This window comes from Rhinolophus hipposideros, assembly GCF_964194185.1.
Source record: "Rhinolophus hipposideros genome assembly, chromosome: 8".
NCBI classification, from domain to species: domain Eukaryota; kingdom Metazoa; phylum Chordata; class Mammalia; order Chiroptera; family Rhinolophidae; genus Rhinolophus; species Rhinolophus hipposideros.
The window spans coordinates 6608360-6622739 of record NC_138054.1 but is presented as its reverse complement, the minus strand read 5'-3'; the positions used below and the strand labels follow the sequence as shown (position 1 = coordinate 6622739).

Below are 14380 nucleotides of genomic sequence, written 5' to 3'. Positions count from 1 at the left end.
TAGGAAGGAAATCAAGGTGGAGGGAAAAAGGACAGAGGGTGCTCTCCAGCTAAAAGTCATTCCTTAAAAACTGAGATCATATTAGATGACCGCAATCTAATCTGGGCAAATTACCTGGCTGTCACTGCCAAAAGCACCTGACAATCCTATCTCTTCTGCTACTGTTTAAGAAAGCCCTTTAAACTGAATATGTAGCAAGCAACATACAGGCATTTTTCCAGATTTCCCAATATTGATCTTTCTACTAGCTTTCTTTTAAAAAAAAATTTTTTTTTGAATAGGTAATATGTTCACAGGGTTCAAAAGCAAAAAACACTCTGAAAGGATCCATTTCACTGTGTAATGGGGATCAGTGACAAGTCTCACATCCCTGCCCCTGTCCCAGCCCTCTGCTTCTGGACCATTAGAGGCAAGCTTCTAGAGTTTGCTTTTTATCACCAGATGTAAGCAAACACAAACACGTAGCTCTATTTTCCCTCCTTTCTTATACAAAAGACAGCACTCCGCACGTTACTGGGCAGCATGCTTTTTCACTAATGACATGTTCTGGAGGTCTCTCCCGCTGGAAACATACAGCACCCCCCATTCTCTTTCTTCCCCTGCACGGTGTTCCGCCAAGTGGCTCTGGCCCATTTACATAAGAAGTCCCTCAGTGACACACATTTGGACCACACCAAGTATTTTGCTATGAAAAAAGACACTACACCAAACTACCCTGTTGGGTCAGAGTAAATGCTTTTTGATAATTTTAATAAATATTGCCAAATTGTCCTAAGAGTTGTACGGTTTTGCACTGCCATCACCAAGGGGCCGAGGCCACACAACTGAGTGCAAGAGTCACACGAGAGCGCGGGTCCCAGGTAAAGATTCAGGGCTGTACTGATAAAAGGCCACCAGCTTGAGCTCCGTCCACAGCGGCCCCGCCACAGCTGATGCACTCGCCGAGCTCGGCAGACACGACCCAGACTGCCGCCTTCCTCACCCCTGCGGAGGAAACGAGTGTCTCCTGCACTGAGCACCTGCGGCTGGCAGGAAGCAGGAAGAGGCGGCCATGTCAGGCCGGAAGCACCTCTGTGGGACCGCCGGTGCCATCCCCAACGTCCGCCTCGCACGCAGCTACCGCACGCATCCCTGGTCAGGCCTTAGCAGCCTGAATGCCACCTCCGTGAGTCTTACTGCAGCGTGTACACCCCATGTACCCACACAGCCACGCGCCCTGGAGTCGGTACTGCCGACTGCTAAGTGGAATAAAAGCACTCCAACTACAAAGCGTTTCCCTCGCAGGCAGGGAAAGAGTGTAGTAAAGGCCTCCGGTGTGGGACGTCCACAGCCCACAGCACAAGACGTGAGCACCCCTTCAGTCAGTGACTCCCTTTGCCGAGATGCAAAGTAACTGGGGGGAAACAGAAGCTAGCAATCGTCTCATTCGGTGACGGTGTAACTGACGCCACAGCCATCAGTCCTCCAGGGAGCTCAAGTGCCGTTCAGGCCGTTACCCGGGACTCCTCCACACAGGAGTCCTTCCAATAGGGCTTGGCTCTGAAGATACTATCCGTTCTCCACCTCCCAGAGGGGTGAGAAATGGAGTGGAGCACAATATCCCCTCATTCAAAATCTGAGTACGCGGTCAGAGGCACTAAGGTAAGTGACCACTCTCCAGCACACAGGAGTGGAAGGGGACAGATGACAGCAAGCTGGCCTGGGGGGAAGCCACACTGCAGGGCTCTAGTCTCCCAGTCTTCCTCCCAACCCATTCAGAGGATGAAGACACAGGCAGCCTTGTAAGCTGGAGGCCCACACTCCACCTTCCACAAACCTGGTGTAGACTGGGATCAAAGGCCAGTGGCCTCAAGCACGGGATTTAACTTCTCACTGCCTCAATTTTGTTTAAAATTGAAATTATACTCACCTCACCAAGTTCTGGTGACAATTCAGAAAAAAAAAGTGTGTAAAAACCAAGCATAACTGTACACCTGAAGCTGAACAATAATGAATGCCAACTATAATATATATATATGTATATATGTGTACATACTTACAAGAAGCGGAGTACAGCATTAGGACTAGAGACAGTGGAAATGTAATGGCTCTGTGTGATGTCAGAGGGATATGGGAGGAGGGGGTCCACACAGTGTGAGGGATATAAATGATAAACGTCAAACTATTACTTTGTCTTGTGCACCTGAAAAAAAAAACAGAAAAAAACCTAGCATAGTTCCTGGCACCTGATAATACTCACTGGGTGATTTTTGAACTGAGTATCACTGAAAATCAGATCATAACCTAAAATATCTCTCACCTTTTTATAAAAGTATAAAGAAAAACGAACATTTTTAACTTGCATTCCGAAAGTAATCAACATTTGTTGCTAATTTACTACAGCACTGTGCTAAAATCCATGCCTTTGTTAATTCAGTCCTTACACTGCTGTGAGGCTGACACAAACACTGCACACTAATTACCAGTATTCCCATCCTGCAGATGAAGGAACTGTGGCTGAAAAGAGTTTACGCGTCTCATCTAAGTTTACAAAGCTGGTAAATGCCAAGATCAGAATTCACCACCAGGAGGGTGAGACACAAAGCCCTGTGCTGCCCTCCACTGGAGCAGACCATGAAAAACTACACTAATTCAGCTTCCATTGCAAAGTGCCCGTGGTGCCCAGACCAACATGGTACCATCGGTTTCCTTGTTCTTCTAATACATGACAATGACGGCCATGATTTAAAAAAAAATAGAGAGAGAGAAAAACAAATAGGTATAGTCTAAGTTCAAAGATTTATAAGAGAAATACCTCCACAGGCCAGAATACAGAACAGAAATGCAAAAAGAGTGAGATGGGCTACAAGACGGGATTGCTGGGCTCGGGGCCCACAACCAGAAGAGGAGCCAGGAGCCTGCGTGCTACAGGGTAATATACTACTGGCGACGGATCTGACAGAAGCTAAAAGGTTGCATATGCAGGGCTGAAATAAGCGCCATCCTGGTAAAGAAGGCTGACACAAATTATCACCAAATACAGCCTGGGGCTATAGCTCTGAAGAGCTGTAGGCTTAGAAAGCAACACTACAGGTATTGGAGCTGCCCTAAATCAGGAGTGATTAACATCTGACAGATCCCTATAAAACCTTGTTCTGGATTTTGAGCCCAGACAGTGAGGTGGAATGAACTGCAAAGCCACATAGGGGAGAAATAAGCAAAGTGGGGTAAGACAACAGGGAGGAAAACAGAAAAAGGGAGCAAAACAAAAGCAAAAATCTTCCAAAGGGATGGAAAACAATATTTCATTAAAATGCAAACAAAAAAAATGCTGGAGTAGCAATATTTATACCAAACAAAATAGACTTTAAAACAAAGGACACAACAACAGACAAAGAAGGACCCAGTAATTCCACTTCTGGTTATTTATGCAAAGAAACTCAAACACTAATTCGAAAAGATACACGTACCCCTACGTTCATTGCAGCATTATTCACAATAGCCAAGGCAAGGAAGCACCCTAAGTGTCCATCGGTAGATGACTGGATAAAGAAGCAGTGATACATATATACAATGGAGTATTACTCAGCCATAAAAAAGAATGAAATCTTGCCATCTGCAACAACATAGATGGACCTAGAGAACATTATGCTGAGTGAAATAAGTCAAACAGAGAAAGACAAATACCTTATGACTTCAATTATATGTCGAATCTAAAAAACAAACAAACAAACAAAACACAAACATACTCATAGGTACAGAGAACACTTTAATGGTTGTCAGATGGTAAGGGAGGTGGGAAGATGGGGGAGGAATCAAGAGGTACAAATTGGTAGTCACAAAATAGTCCTGGGGATGTAAAGTATAGCACAGGGAATACAGCCAATAATATTGCAATGTCTATGTATAGTCTCAGATGGGTACTAGATTTACTGAGGGGAGGCCTTCATAAATTATATAAATATCTAATCCCTATGTTGTAGACTTGAAATTAACATAATATTGTATGTCAACTGTTATTGAAAAATTAAAAAACATTTTTTAAAGATATATTATGAAGCTACTATAATGAAGAGAATGTAGTATTACATCAAGATAGACAAATAATAGATGAATGGAGCAGAACAGAGAGTCCAAAAACAGACAAAACATACGTGGTGAACTGATTTTGAACAAACGTACAAAGGCAATTAAGTGATGAAGGTTGAACATTTCAAGAAATGGTGCTGGAACAACTGGATATCCATATGCAAACAATCTTCAATTCACACCTCATACCATATGCAAAATTTTTCAAAATAATCACAAACCTAAGAATGAACTGAAAACTATAAAACTTTTAAAACACAGCAGAAAAATCTTTATCACCTTGGATTAGGATAGAGTTCTTAGAAACCACATTAAAGCATAATCCATAAAAGAAAAAACTGGTTAATTACATTTCATCAAATTAACAACTGCCCTTTGAGGGACACTGTTAAGAGAATGAAAAGACAAGGCACAGACGGAGAAAATATCTGACAAATCACATACCTGACAAAAGACTTGTATATAGAATAAATAAAGAAGTTTCAAAAATAGATAATAGGAAAACTGATTTTTTAAATGGGCAAAAGATTTGGGCACATCACCAAAGAATAGGAACATGGATGGCAAGTAAGCACGTGATGTTCGGCATCATTAGTCATTACGGAAATGCAAGTGAAAATCACAGTCAGCTACCACTGCACACCTATGAGAATGGCTAAAATAAAATGACTGAGCATACCTCGTATTTGCAAAGATGACGAGCAACTTCTACTTCCACACACTATACTAGGGATGTAAAATGGGTCAAAATAACTCTGCTGAGTGAAAAAAGCCAGGCAAACAAAGAATAAATACTGCAGGATTCCATTTACATAAATCTAGAAAATACGAACAAATTGATAGTGACAGAAAGCACATCACTGCTTATCTAGGCATGGTGTGGCAGGGAGACTGGGCAGAAACGGTGGTAGGGAGATGTAACAGAGGGGCACAAGGAAACTTGGGGGTGATGGATATGCTCATTCCCTTGATTGTGGTGATGATTTCATATGTGTATAAATATGTTAAAACTTAAATTGCATACTTTAAAATGCTTCGTTTATTGGAAGCCAGTTATAATTCAAGGAAACTTTTTTAAAAAATTAAGAGAAAAGGGTCACTAAATAAGCACTTTTCTCAATCTGTTGGACTTCACAATTTGGAAGTCAACTGTGACATCAACAGAAACAGCTAAAATCAACACAACCTGGGTTGGGCAGAAGTAGGAAGGAATGTGTGGCTAGAAAGAAAAGGAGAATAAGCTTCCAAAGAAGAATGGAAGATTAAATGATGGCATTTGTTTGTTTTATCTTGAGATGGTAGTCTGAAACCCATTTTAAGCTGATAATTGAGGAAGCCAGGTTCTGGAGAAAGTAATGTAATGGGAAGAAGAATGGGATCAAGAGGCCACATAAGCACTGAGTTCATACCAAGTCACCTAAATTTCCTTAATGAAACAGGTGACCTCATCCTCCTACAGATGAGAATGTCCACGGTCTGGGGTAACTGAGGGATTTGTACAGTGAACTGACCGAAGGCAATAACAAAGATCCCTACTAACCGTGACCTAGCTAAGGTGGCTGATCATAATTACAAACTCTGATCATAATTACAACAGGGAAAAGCAGAAAGAGTAGATTAGGTTATCAATTCAAAGTTAGGTGTTTAACAAGTGAGTAGGGCAAGTCAAGGGGTCCAAGGACTTAAAGTGATTGATAACAGAGTTTAGATACCTAACCTCACTTTGATTATGTCTCCTTGGATAGGGCTAGGGTAGAAGGGAAACCAGAAGAGAAGTGACAGGAACGAATGAAGCTTTAGGGCTTTCTCTGAACCTGAGGAGTAGAGAAGGAACTTTCCTTCTCCCATAAATCTTACCATTTTCCGGGTTACCTGTCTATCAACCACCCGAAAGACCAACATAAGTAGAAACAGTATGAAATAGGCGCATTCCTGGTACATTAATCATCTTGATTACAGTATTCCTAAAATTTTAAGTACTTTTTTTTTCACTGTAACTCAAGGCCTGATAATTTTGTTTCATTTAACATAAAACCCCCAACAATTTCAACTTCTCGCTTCTTTAGGGTAAAGAACCTATTTGATATCCTTTTCCCAATATCCACAGAATCATGGGTTTTACACTTCTTAAAAGTATTCCATGGTAGATGAGGGTAAAAGGGATCAAATATATGGTGATGGAAGGAGAACTGACTCTGGGTGGTGAACACACAATGTGATATATAGATAATGTATTACAGAATTGTACACCTGAAACCTATGTAATTTTACTAACCACTGTCACCCCAATAAACTTTAACTACAAAAAAAAAGAAAAAGAAAAGAAGGATTCCAGTTCAGTTCAACCATTGCTATCTCAAGCTTTCTCCCAAGGTTTCCTTGTACCAACTTCTTAGACCAGAAAGGTCAACTCTAGTATATTATTTTCTCCATTCATCAGACATCTAAAGAAAAGGGGGCCTTATGTCTCTCTCCATCTGATTTCTAAGGTGATGATCTATTTCCACTGAGCACCTCTACAGTGCAAGGCACTCCATATCCCCACTACATAGCTAGGGGTCCCCAGGCTCAGGCAGGTGGAGTATGCCAGCCAGTTGTACCAGCCGGCCTGAACTCCATCCTAACTCCAGTGAGCAGAGGCACCAACACTGCCTGAATACAACTGCTTGCTACTTCGTTTTCTAGGACAGCTCTGAGAAAGACAGGCCTCTCCAAAGCAGACCCAGATAGCCCAAAACACCTGATTTAAAACTTAGTAAAGTGACATGATTAATTTTTTTAATTTGTCAACTTTAGGAATAAAGTAGAACTAACAACTATTAACCTAATTATTATTATTAACCACTTTCACTGCATTTTTACATTTTTTATATTTTTCAATTACAATTGACACACATTACATTAGCTTCAGGTATACAACATAGTGATTAGACATTTATACAAGTTATAATCAGTTCATTTATATTAACAGGGATTCACAGATAGAGAAAAATATAAAAAGATATGGAAGATATGGGATCCTCATTACCAAGACCAATTGACCTCACTCCTGACCAGAACAGCATTCAAAGGACAGAGCCTGGAAATGTTTCAGTTGCATGGGATTATCTGTCGATCCCTGTGGCGGTTGGGCTGACAAACAGGTCATTTTGCGGGAATCAACACCTATGGCAGAGGGTGGCGGCAGGTTGGGGCAAAGGGAGAAGACAACGAACTGCAATCAAGCCCCAGAAACACCCCACCGGAGCTCTGTTGCTTAGACAACCCACTAGCATTGCCCTGGGCTGGTGGGGAGGTGGGAGGGTGTTAGACCAAATACTGGGCCTTCGTCTTCCTGCCAGAACCAATCTCTGATGTGGACAGCCTTGAGAAGGGCATGTCCTCAGGAAGGAGGCTGCCCTGGCTGAGGCTAAGGGCAGGCCCATCAGCCAGGGGGATCCTGGGAGGTGCCTCTAAGGACCACCACAAGCCTTTTGTGCTTTTAAATAAGAGGGAAGAGACCTGACTTGCCCCTGGCGACATACCTAGTCAACAGGGATCACAAGACACGGCTCCTTCAGACCAGTTATCTATGCCACGAGGCCCATGCTCTATAAAGGGAAAGGCCAATGTTTAGTAACGAGATCGAGCCAAAGAAGGCTGTAAACCCTGAAGGATGGAAAGTGAAACTAAAAGGTCAGGAATCCTAACCCCCAACCTTATGAGTGCTCTGAGAGGAATATCTGCCAAATATGGTACTAAACATAGGGGAAACGATTTAGAAACGTTAATAAAAATGAGAGCAAATTCCACGAGCACAAAAACAGTCTAAAGGTTATTTTATTTCTTTCTAATTCTACACTGATAACCTCTCTTATATCAGCGTTGGTATGATGGTACAATTGAAATGTTAGCAGAAAATAATAAACTGCTTCAGAAATGTTAGCAGAAAATAATAAACTGCTTCAGACAGGCGGAAAAACACCCTGAAACGAAAACAGCTGTAATAACAACAAATTGCCACAAGGAAATGGTGTGTTCTAATTTTTAATTTTGCTTTTCGAGAACAAAGGAATACAACACTAACAATTTTTTTTAAAAAAAGTGAAAAGCTTAGACAAATTTATAAAAGCAAATATAAAAACAGTTGAATAATTCTGAGGCCTGCCGAGACAGTTCCTATTCATTAACTAATTAAAGATTGAATTTGAAATTTTGAAAATGATCTTTCGTACCCCAAATGTAACTGAGTGTGAGGGAGCAAAGAAGGCTTGACCCCCAGCTAGCGAGAGGGAGTCAGAGTACGGGGGTGTCACAAGGAGACCGAGGGAGAGGCCCAATTCTTAACACCACGGCTTTCGTAGGCCTCACAGTTTCAGAAATATCATTAAAATGATTGCTTTCCATCCTTTCAAAGGAGCTCAGTCAGACTGGCTGGGCTAAAACTGCCTCAAATATTTCCAAGCTATGTGATCTTCCCATGGTACTTCATTTCTGTTTCTAGGGTCCCTCATCTGAAAAATAGAGATTATAATATTTATATCATAGATACAGTTCAAAACAAAACAAAAAATCCTTACAAAAGTGCTCAGTGCAGTGTTTGGCAATGTTATTACTATTATTGTCATCATCATTATTGCTAGTACTAACCTAAATGACATGCAGATTATTTGCAGCTAGACTAGTTGACCAAGACATTTTTCAAAAACGAGGAACTCCTCACAAAAAAAAAAAAAAAACAAAAAAAAAAAACGGAAAAAACCCTAAACTGACCCTCTGCAATGCTTTCAGTGAGACCGTGTCACTTCTCTTGAGGAAGACACTGCCAGGCCTGTGGTCTGTAACACCTGTAACACATACCCCACTCCCTCGTAGTTCACAATGGCCTTGGTTTGGGTCACCTTCCCGTCCTGCTTAGCGTCTGCCCTCAGAGCATCTTAACGGATGTTCCAAACACGCCGCTGTGCCCAAGAACCAGCGCCCGCAGCCCCTCCGGCAGCTGCTCCTGTAGCAATCCACTCCATTTTATAAACAAAAAGCACATTTGAGATTTATCAAACAGCAACTCTGTAATGAAATCTGAAACCCACAAGTCTGGGCCAGTACTCTCTGTTACATAAAGCAAACATTTGCCTGAAGTAGAGAAACTACAACTTCATTGCGACTTCAAAGGTAAGGTTCTTAATTCTTGGCCATGGCATGATGGGTTTCACAGTCGGAAAAAATCACACGCTGCAGAAATGGTTTTTATAAAGAAAACTGCTCCCTGGAAACTTTCATTTCAATCCACGGTTTTGAAATCTATTCAAATACAAATATTAAAAATATTAACACAAAGAAAGTCCAGGACCATGTTGAGGGACTGAATATTCTCAAGGACCCTGGGACATTTTCACAATCACTGCAGGGTCAGGTGTGGTATATTTTTTTTAAATATTTGCTGGTGCTCGGAGAGAATAGTAAGACCACCAGCAACACCAACTTGCTGTGCCATGTCTGATGTAAAGTTACAGCTCATTTCATTAGATAAAATTAAGACAAATCAGCCTTAACTATTGTTCTTTGATTGTGCTATTTCTTCCTACGCTCCCTGCTTTTATTGCCTAGTCATAATTTTCCTTCCCTCCTTTACTCCTTCACTTTTTTCATATTTATACGTGTGTTTAATATTTTCTTTCTACAAGGTAACTTTCACATGTTATCTCATTTTATTCTCATGGGAAAGATTATTATCTTAACTTATTTTTTTGCATTTTCTCCCCCCCCCTTTCTTCCGCCTCCCCGCCCCCACTCTGTTCAAACCGTTGTTTCTCAGTCTAGTTGTGTGGGACACAGCTCCCTGGGCCATGCTGGTATAATGAGCCTTGTGCTCCCCCCGGCTGAGGCAATCAGACACTGGTGGTCGGTGGGCTGCTCACAGCAGCTCAGGCAGCTCTCGCAGGCTACTGGCCACTCATGGCAGCACACAGCAGCCCACGGCAGCTCTCAGCAGCCCACAATGGTTGCCGGCCGTCAACCACTCATGCTGGCTGCCGGCCACTCACCCAGGCCACCGGCCACTCATGACAGCACACGGTAGCCTACGGCAACACTCAGCTCCCCACGGCCACTCATGGCAGTACAGCTCCGGGGAGAGCTGTTGTTCACCGTCTTAGCTGTAGAGGGCACAGCTCACTGGCCATGTGGGAATGGAACCAGCGACCTTGGCATTTAGAGCACGGCACTCCAACCACCTGAGCCACTGGGCAGGCCCTATCTTGACTTTTAAAAGTTAGAAAATGGAGGCCTAAAGCACTACATGACCTGTTCAAGATTTCAGCATAAATGGATGAAAGAGAACTTTAATTTTTCTGATTCCACTGTACTGTATCTCAGTGGTCATGAGATTTTTCTGTTACCATTTGTCTTCCTTTCTCCTATGCAGTTCTTCATTCCTTAAGTCTGTACAGCTTTCTGCTTGTTCTCAATGACTAGTGTCAGCTCGGATGATCCCCAACTAAGCTGCTTTCCTGGAGCACAAGCAAACACCAGAAGAGGCACCTCTCCTATACACTTCCATGACACACTAGTTTCCCTGTGAGAAGATCTGAGATACATGGCTCCCTGAATACAGGGATTACGTCTAGCTGATTCAATACTGTGATGCCGGAAACATGGTGGAAACCAGTGGTGCTTCTTGCTCAGAAATTAAAAGCCCATCCCCAAAGAGTGATGAGACGACCACCAAAAGGCACCTTCTCCAGGACTCTGCATGAGCTCGAGGAAAGGGTCCTGGATAGGACGCCAGTGAGTAAGAAAGAGTAACTCAGGTGAAGGAGCTGACGGTACTAAATGGGTTTGAGGGAGTGGGGGTTGAAAATAACAAAGAAGTAGGAGAAACAGAAATACTAGTCATTAGAGAAAGGAGGCTACCGACCTGTCTATTCAGAAACACTTACCTAACTATAAGGTCGATTCTAAACCTCACAAAGATCAAATGATTTGATGGTAGAAATGTGTAGCAAAACAAACAAGGAGAACTCTAATAATTCTCTCCATAGATTGACAATTTCAGATACGCCTGAATTCTTTTGTAAAGCTACGAGAGACGGAACCCTATCTCCCTAAAATACTAGAAATCCATTCTACCATAACCTACCTCAAAATGGCTTGAACACAGTCCATCTCCTTATATTCCAACGTTACTGCTAAAAATAACATAATTCCTTTCTTTTATCATGAAAGTAAAGAGAAGCCGGCTATAAAAGGATTTTTGCATCAGTCATCTCTATCTGAAACCTGTTTCACTATTACATTATACGATTTTAATATGAAATATTTCAAAGCAAGAGACAGAAATAGAAAATAGCAAATTTCCGTGTACCCACTTTTCAGTTTTGTCAAACCATAACTTTTTTTTCATATTTCATATCTTTTTATTTTAATGAAATACTATGAACACACTTGAGGCCTGGTTTGTACCTCTTCCCTAAAACCATTCTCCACCTCCTAGAAAGAAACTAGCATGAAGTTCATGTATTCTTTTTTAAAAGGCAAACATGTGAAGAATATATAGAATTATTTAATGGTTTCTTAAATATTACATGAACTATACGTTTGCTAACATGGAAGTTTCGATATTCTCACAAATCTTGCTAAGATAGGACATCCATCAGAGGCTTACTAAATTATAACAAGAATCCTTTAAAACACATATTTGAGCTCACACGTCGGTAGGGGAAATCTGGAGGTATGAACAAATGTGCCTCAAGATAGGTGAGCACTCACATTCCAGTTGGGGGGATGGTAGCTGAGACTCCTACACGGGACCAAGATTTTCTACACCTACTTTTGTGTATCTTTGTCAACACTAACAAATGTTAGATTTTAAAAAGTATTTTCACACGTGGAAAATGACAAAGGATAGCTCATGGTGGTTTTCATTTGCTTTCCCCTGATTACTAATAAGGGTTAGCATCTTTCCATGTATTCATTAGTCCTAGCTATATCATTTGTCACCTTCATGTTCACCCACTTCTCTCTTAGGTCGATTTCCACTTGTTCATTTAGAGTCCTTTATATGTGATGACTGTCTATCTGACGTGCCACCACACGCTTACTATGTAGAAGGGCTAGAATTAAAATGACTATAGCAAGTGCTGTTGAAGACGCAGAGCAACTGGCACCTTCACACACAACGAGAAGGAATGTATAAGACAATGGACAAGTACTTCAGAAAACAGTTCAGCGGCTTCCCTGGAGATTAAAATACACCTACCATAAAACAGTAACTCCATTCGTAGGTATGTGTATTTATTGAAGAGAAATGAAAGCACATGTCCATCCAAGACTTGTATGTGAATGTGCCTAGAAGCTTCACTTGTAATAATAGTAAAAGACTGGAAGTAATCCAAATGTCTATCAAAGGGTGGATGGATAAGGAAACTATGGAATGAAATGCTTAGCAATAAAAAGAAAGGAGCTCTTGATTTACACTACAACATGGCTGGACATCCAAATAATCATGCAAAGTGAAATAAACCAGGCTAAAAAAAAAAAATAGAGTACACATTACAGAATTCCATTTATATAAATCTAAGAGGTGCAAACTAATCAATAGTGACAGAAACTAGTTCACTGGTTGCCTGGGGTGAGGAGATGCAGGGAACGGTGAGAAGAGATTACCAAGGGACAGAAGGAAGCTATTGGGGGTGATGTTTATTATCCTGATTCCACTGGTGGTTTCACAGGTGTATACATATGTCAAAACTTATAAAATTGTGTAAATATATTCAGTTTATTGTATGTCAACTTAGCAGATTGTAAATTTTAAATATGTATAGTTTATTTTATGTCAATTATACCTCAATAAAGCTGTTCTGTAAAAAAGCTCACAGAAATAAGAGAATAAAAGAGAATTCTAACCATGTTAGGCTTCTATCTTCTAAACATGTTTTAATTGTAGGTCACAATTAAGGGAAATCTCCTATCCTTCTCCTTACAGCTGTCTAAAAACAAAATATTATCTCAAGAAAGTTAGAAATAGTTGGAGGGGGATGCATCACAAACAAAAATTTTCTTGGAAAAATAATGGAGGGCAAGTGACTAAGTGAGAGTCCAGCTCTTAAAAATTTTCTTCTTCCTCCAGGAAATTCACTGTTAATATTTTTGCTGTTGACAACAGTAATCAGTATATAAATACGTAAAATTTTCCTCTGGGTGCACTCACATGGTTAAGAATCTTGGAAAAAAAATAAATAAATAAAATAAAATAAAATAAAATAAATAAAAAAAAAAAAAAAGAATCTTGGCCCACATGGATAGTCCCAAAGAGGATTATGCTAAATGAAATAAGTCAGACAGATAAAGACAAATACCATATGATTTCACTTATGTGTGGAATTTAAAAAACAAAATAAACAAACAAAACAGAAGCAAACTCATAGGTACAGAAAACAAACTGATGGCTGCCAGGTGGAAGGGGGTTGGGGGACAGGGTGAAAATGGTAAATGGCTTCAGAAGTACAAATTGGTAATTAGAAATAGTCATGCGGATGTAAAGTACAGCATAGGGAACACAGCCAGTAATATTGTAATAACTATGCTAGGTGGGTACTAGACTTATCAGGGGGGTCACTTTAGTTGTATAAATGTCTAACCACATGCTGTACACCTGAAACTAATGTAATATTAAATGTCAACTGTAACTGGAAAAAATTTTTAATTAAATAAATGAGAAAAAGAAAAAAAAGAATCTTGCTCCATTTTTCAAGTTTGACCTACGTAATGATAATATAGTTATATAATAACACTACTCAGTCTGTACACTTTCTCCTGACTGATGACCCTAATCTTAATCCATGATCATTCATATCACAGGATATCATCGTTTTTTTCTTTCTCTAGCTAATTCCATTTTCCTATCCTCCTGCTCCTCACATGGTATGAACCAGGAAATCTGTAAGTTCTCCCTCACTAAGGACCTGAACCATGAGGCCACAACTTAGACCAAAAGAATCTAGATGCAACTAGCCTTAACGACTTCAGGAAAATGGTAATTACTGACTAGGTAAGCCCCCACAGACAAAGGCATGTGAGTACCTACCATCTCCAAACAGATGTGTCACAAGCTTGGTCAGTGTCTGCTTCAGGTGAAACTCCACGAGCTTCACGGCCTCCATGGTATGGGTCTCTTGTTTCCGGGCAGAGCGAGAAGTTTGTTCAAAGAGCTGCAGGCTTTCTCCATCCTTTATGCCGGCAAACAACTGTAAACCAAGAGGAATAATATCAATATATAAAAATAGTATCCTTGCCAGCCTATGTCAAACAACATAATGTGGGAATAAAATCCATT

General features: G+C 40.7%; 1 protein-coding gene across 15 annotated transcripts in view; it reads right to left on the bottom strand.

The window, feature by feature from the left end:
- Positions 1-14380, bottom strand: part of FARS2 (phenylalanyl-tRNA synthetase 2, mitochondrial) — a 507792-nt gene that overhangs the window by 356264 nt on the left and 137148 nt on the right. For all 15 annotated transcript variants that reach the window (XM_081054752.1, XM_081054740.1, XM_081054747.1 and 12 more), the window contains one exon: positions 14132-14291. In XM_081054752.1, coding sequence (XP_080910878.1) covers positions 14132-14291 — 160 coding nt within the window. The remainder of the gene's footprint in view (positions 1-14131; positions 14292-14380) is intronic.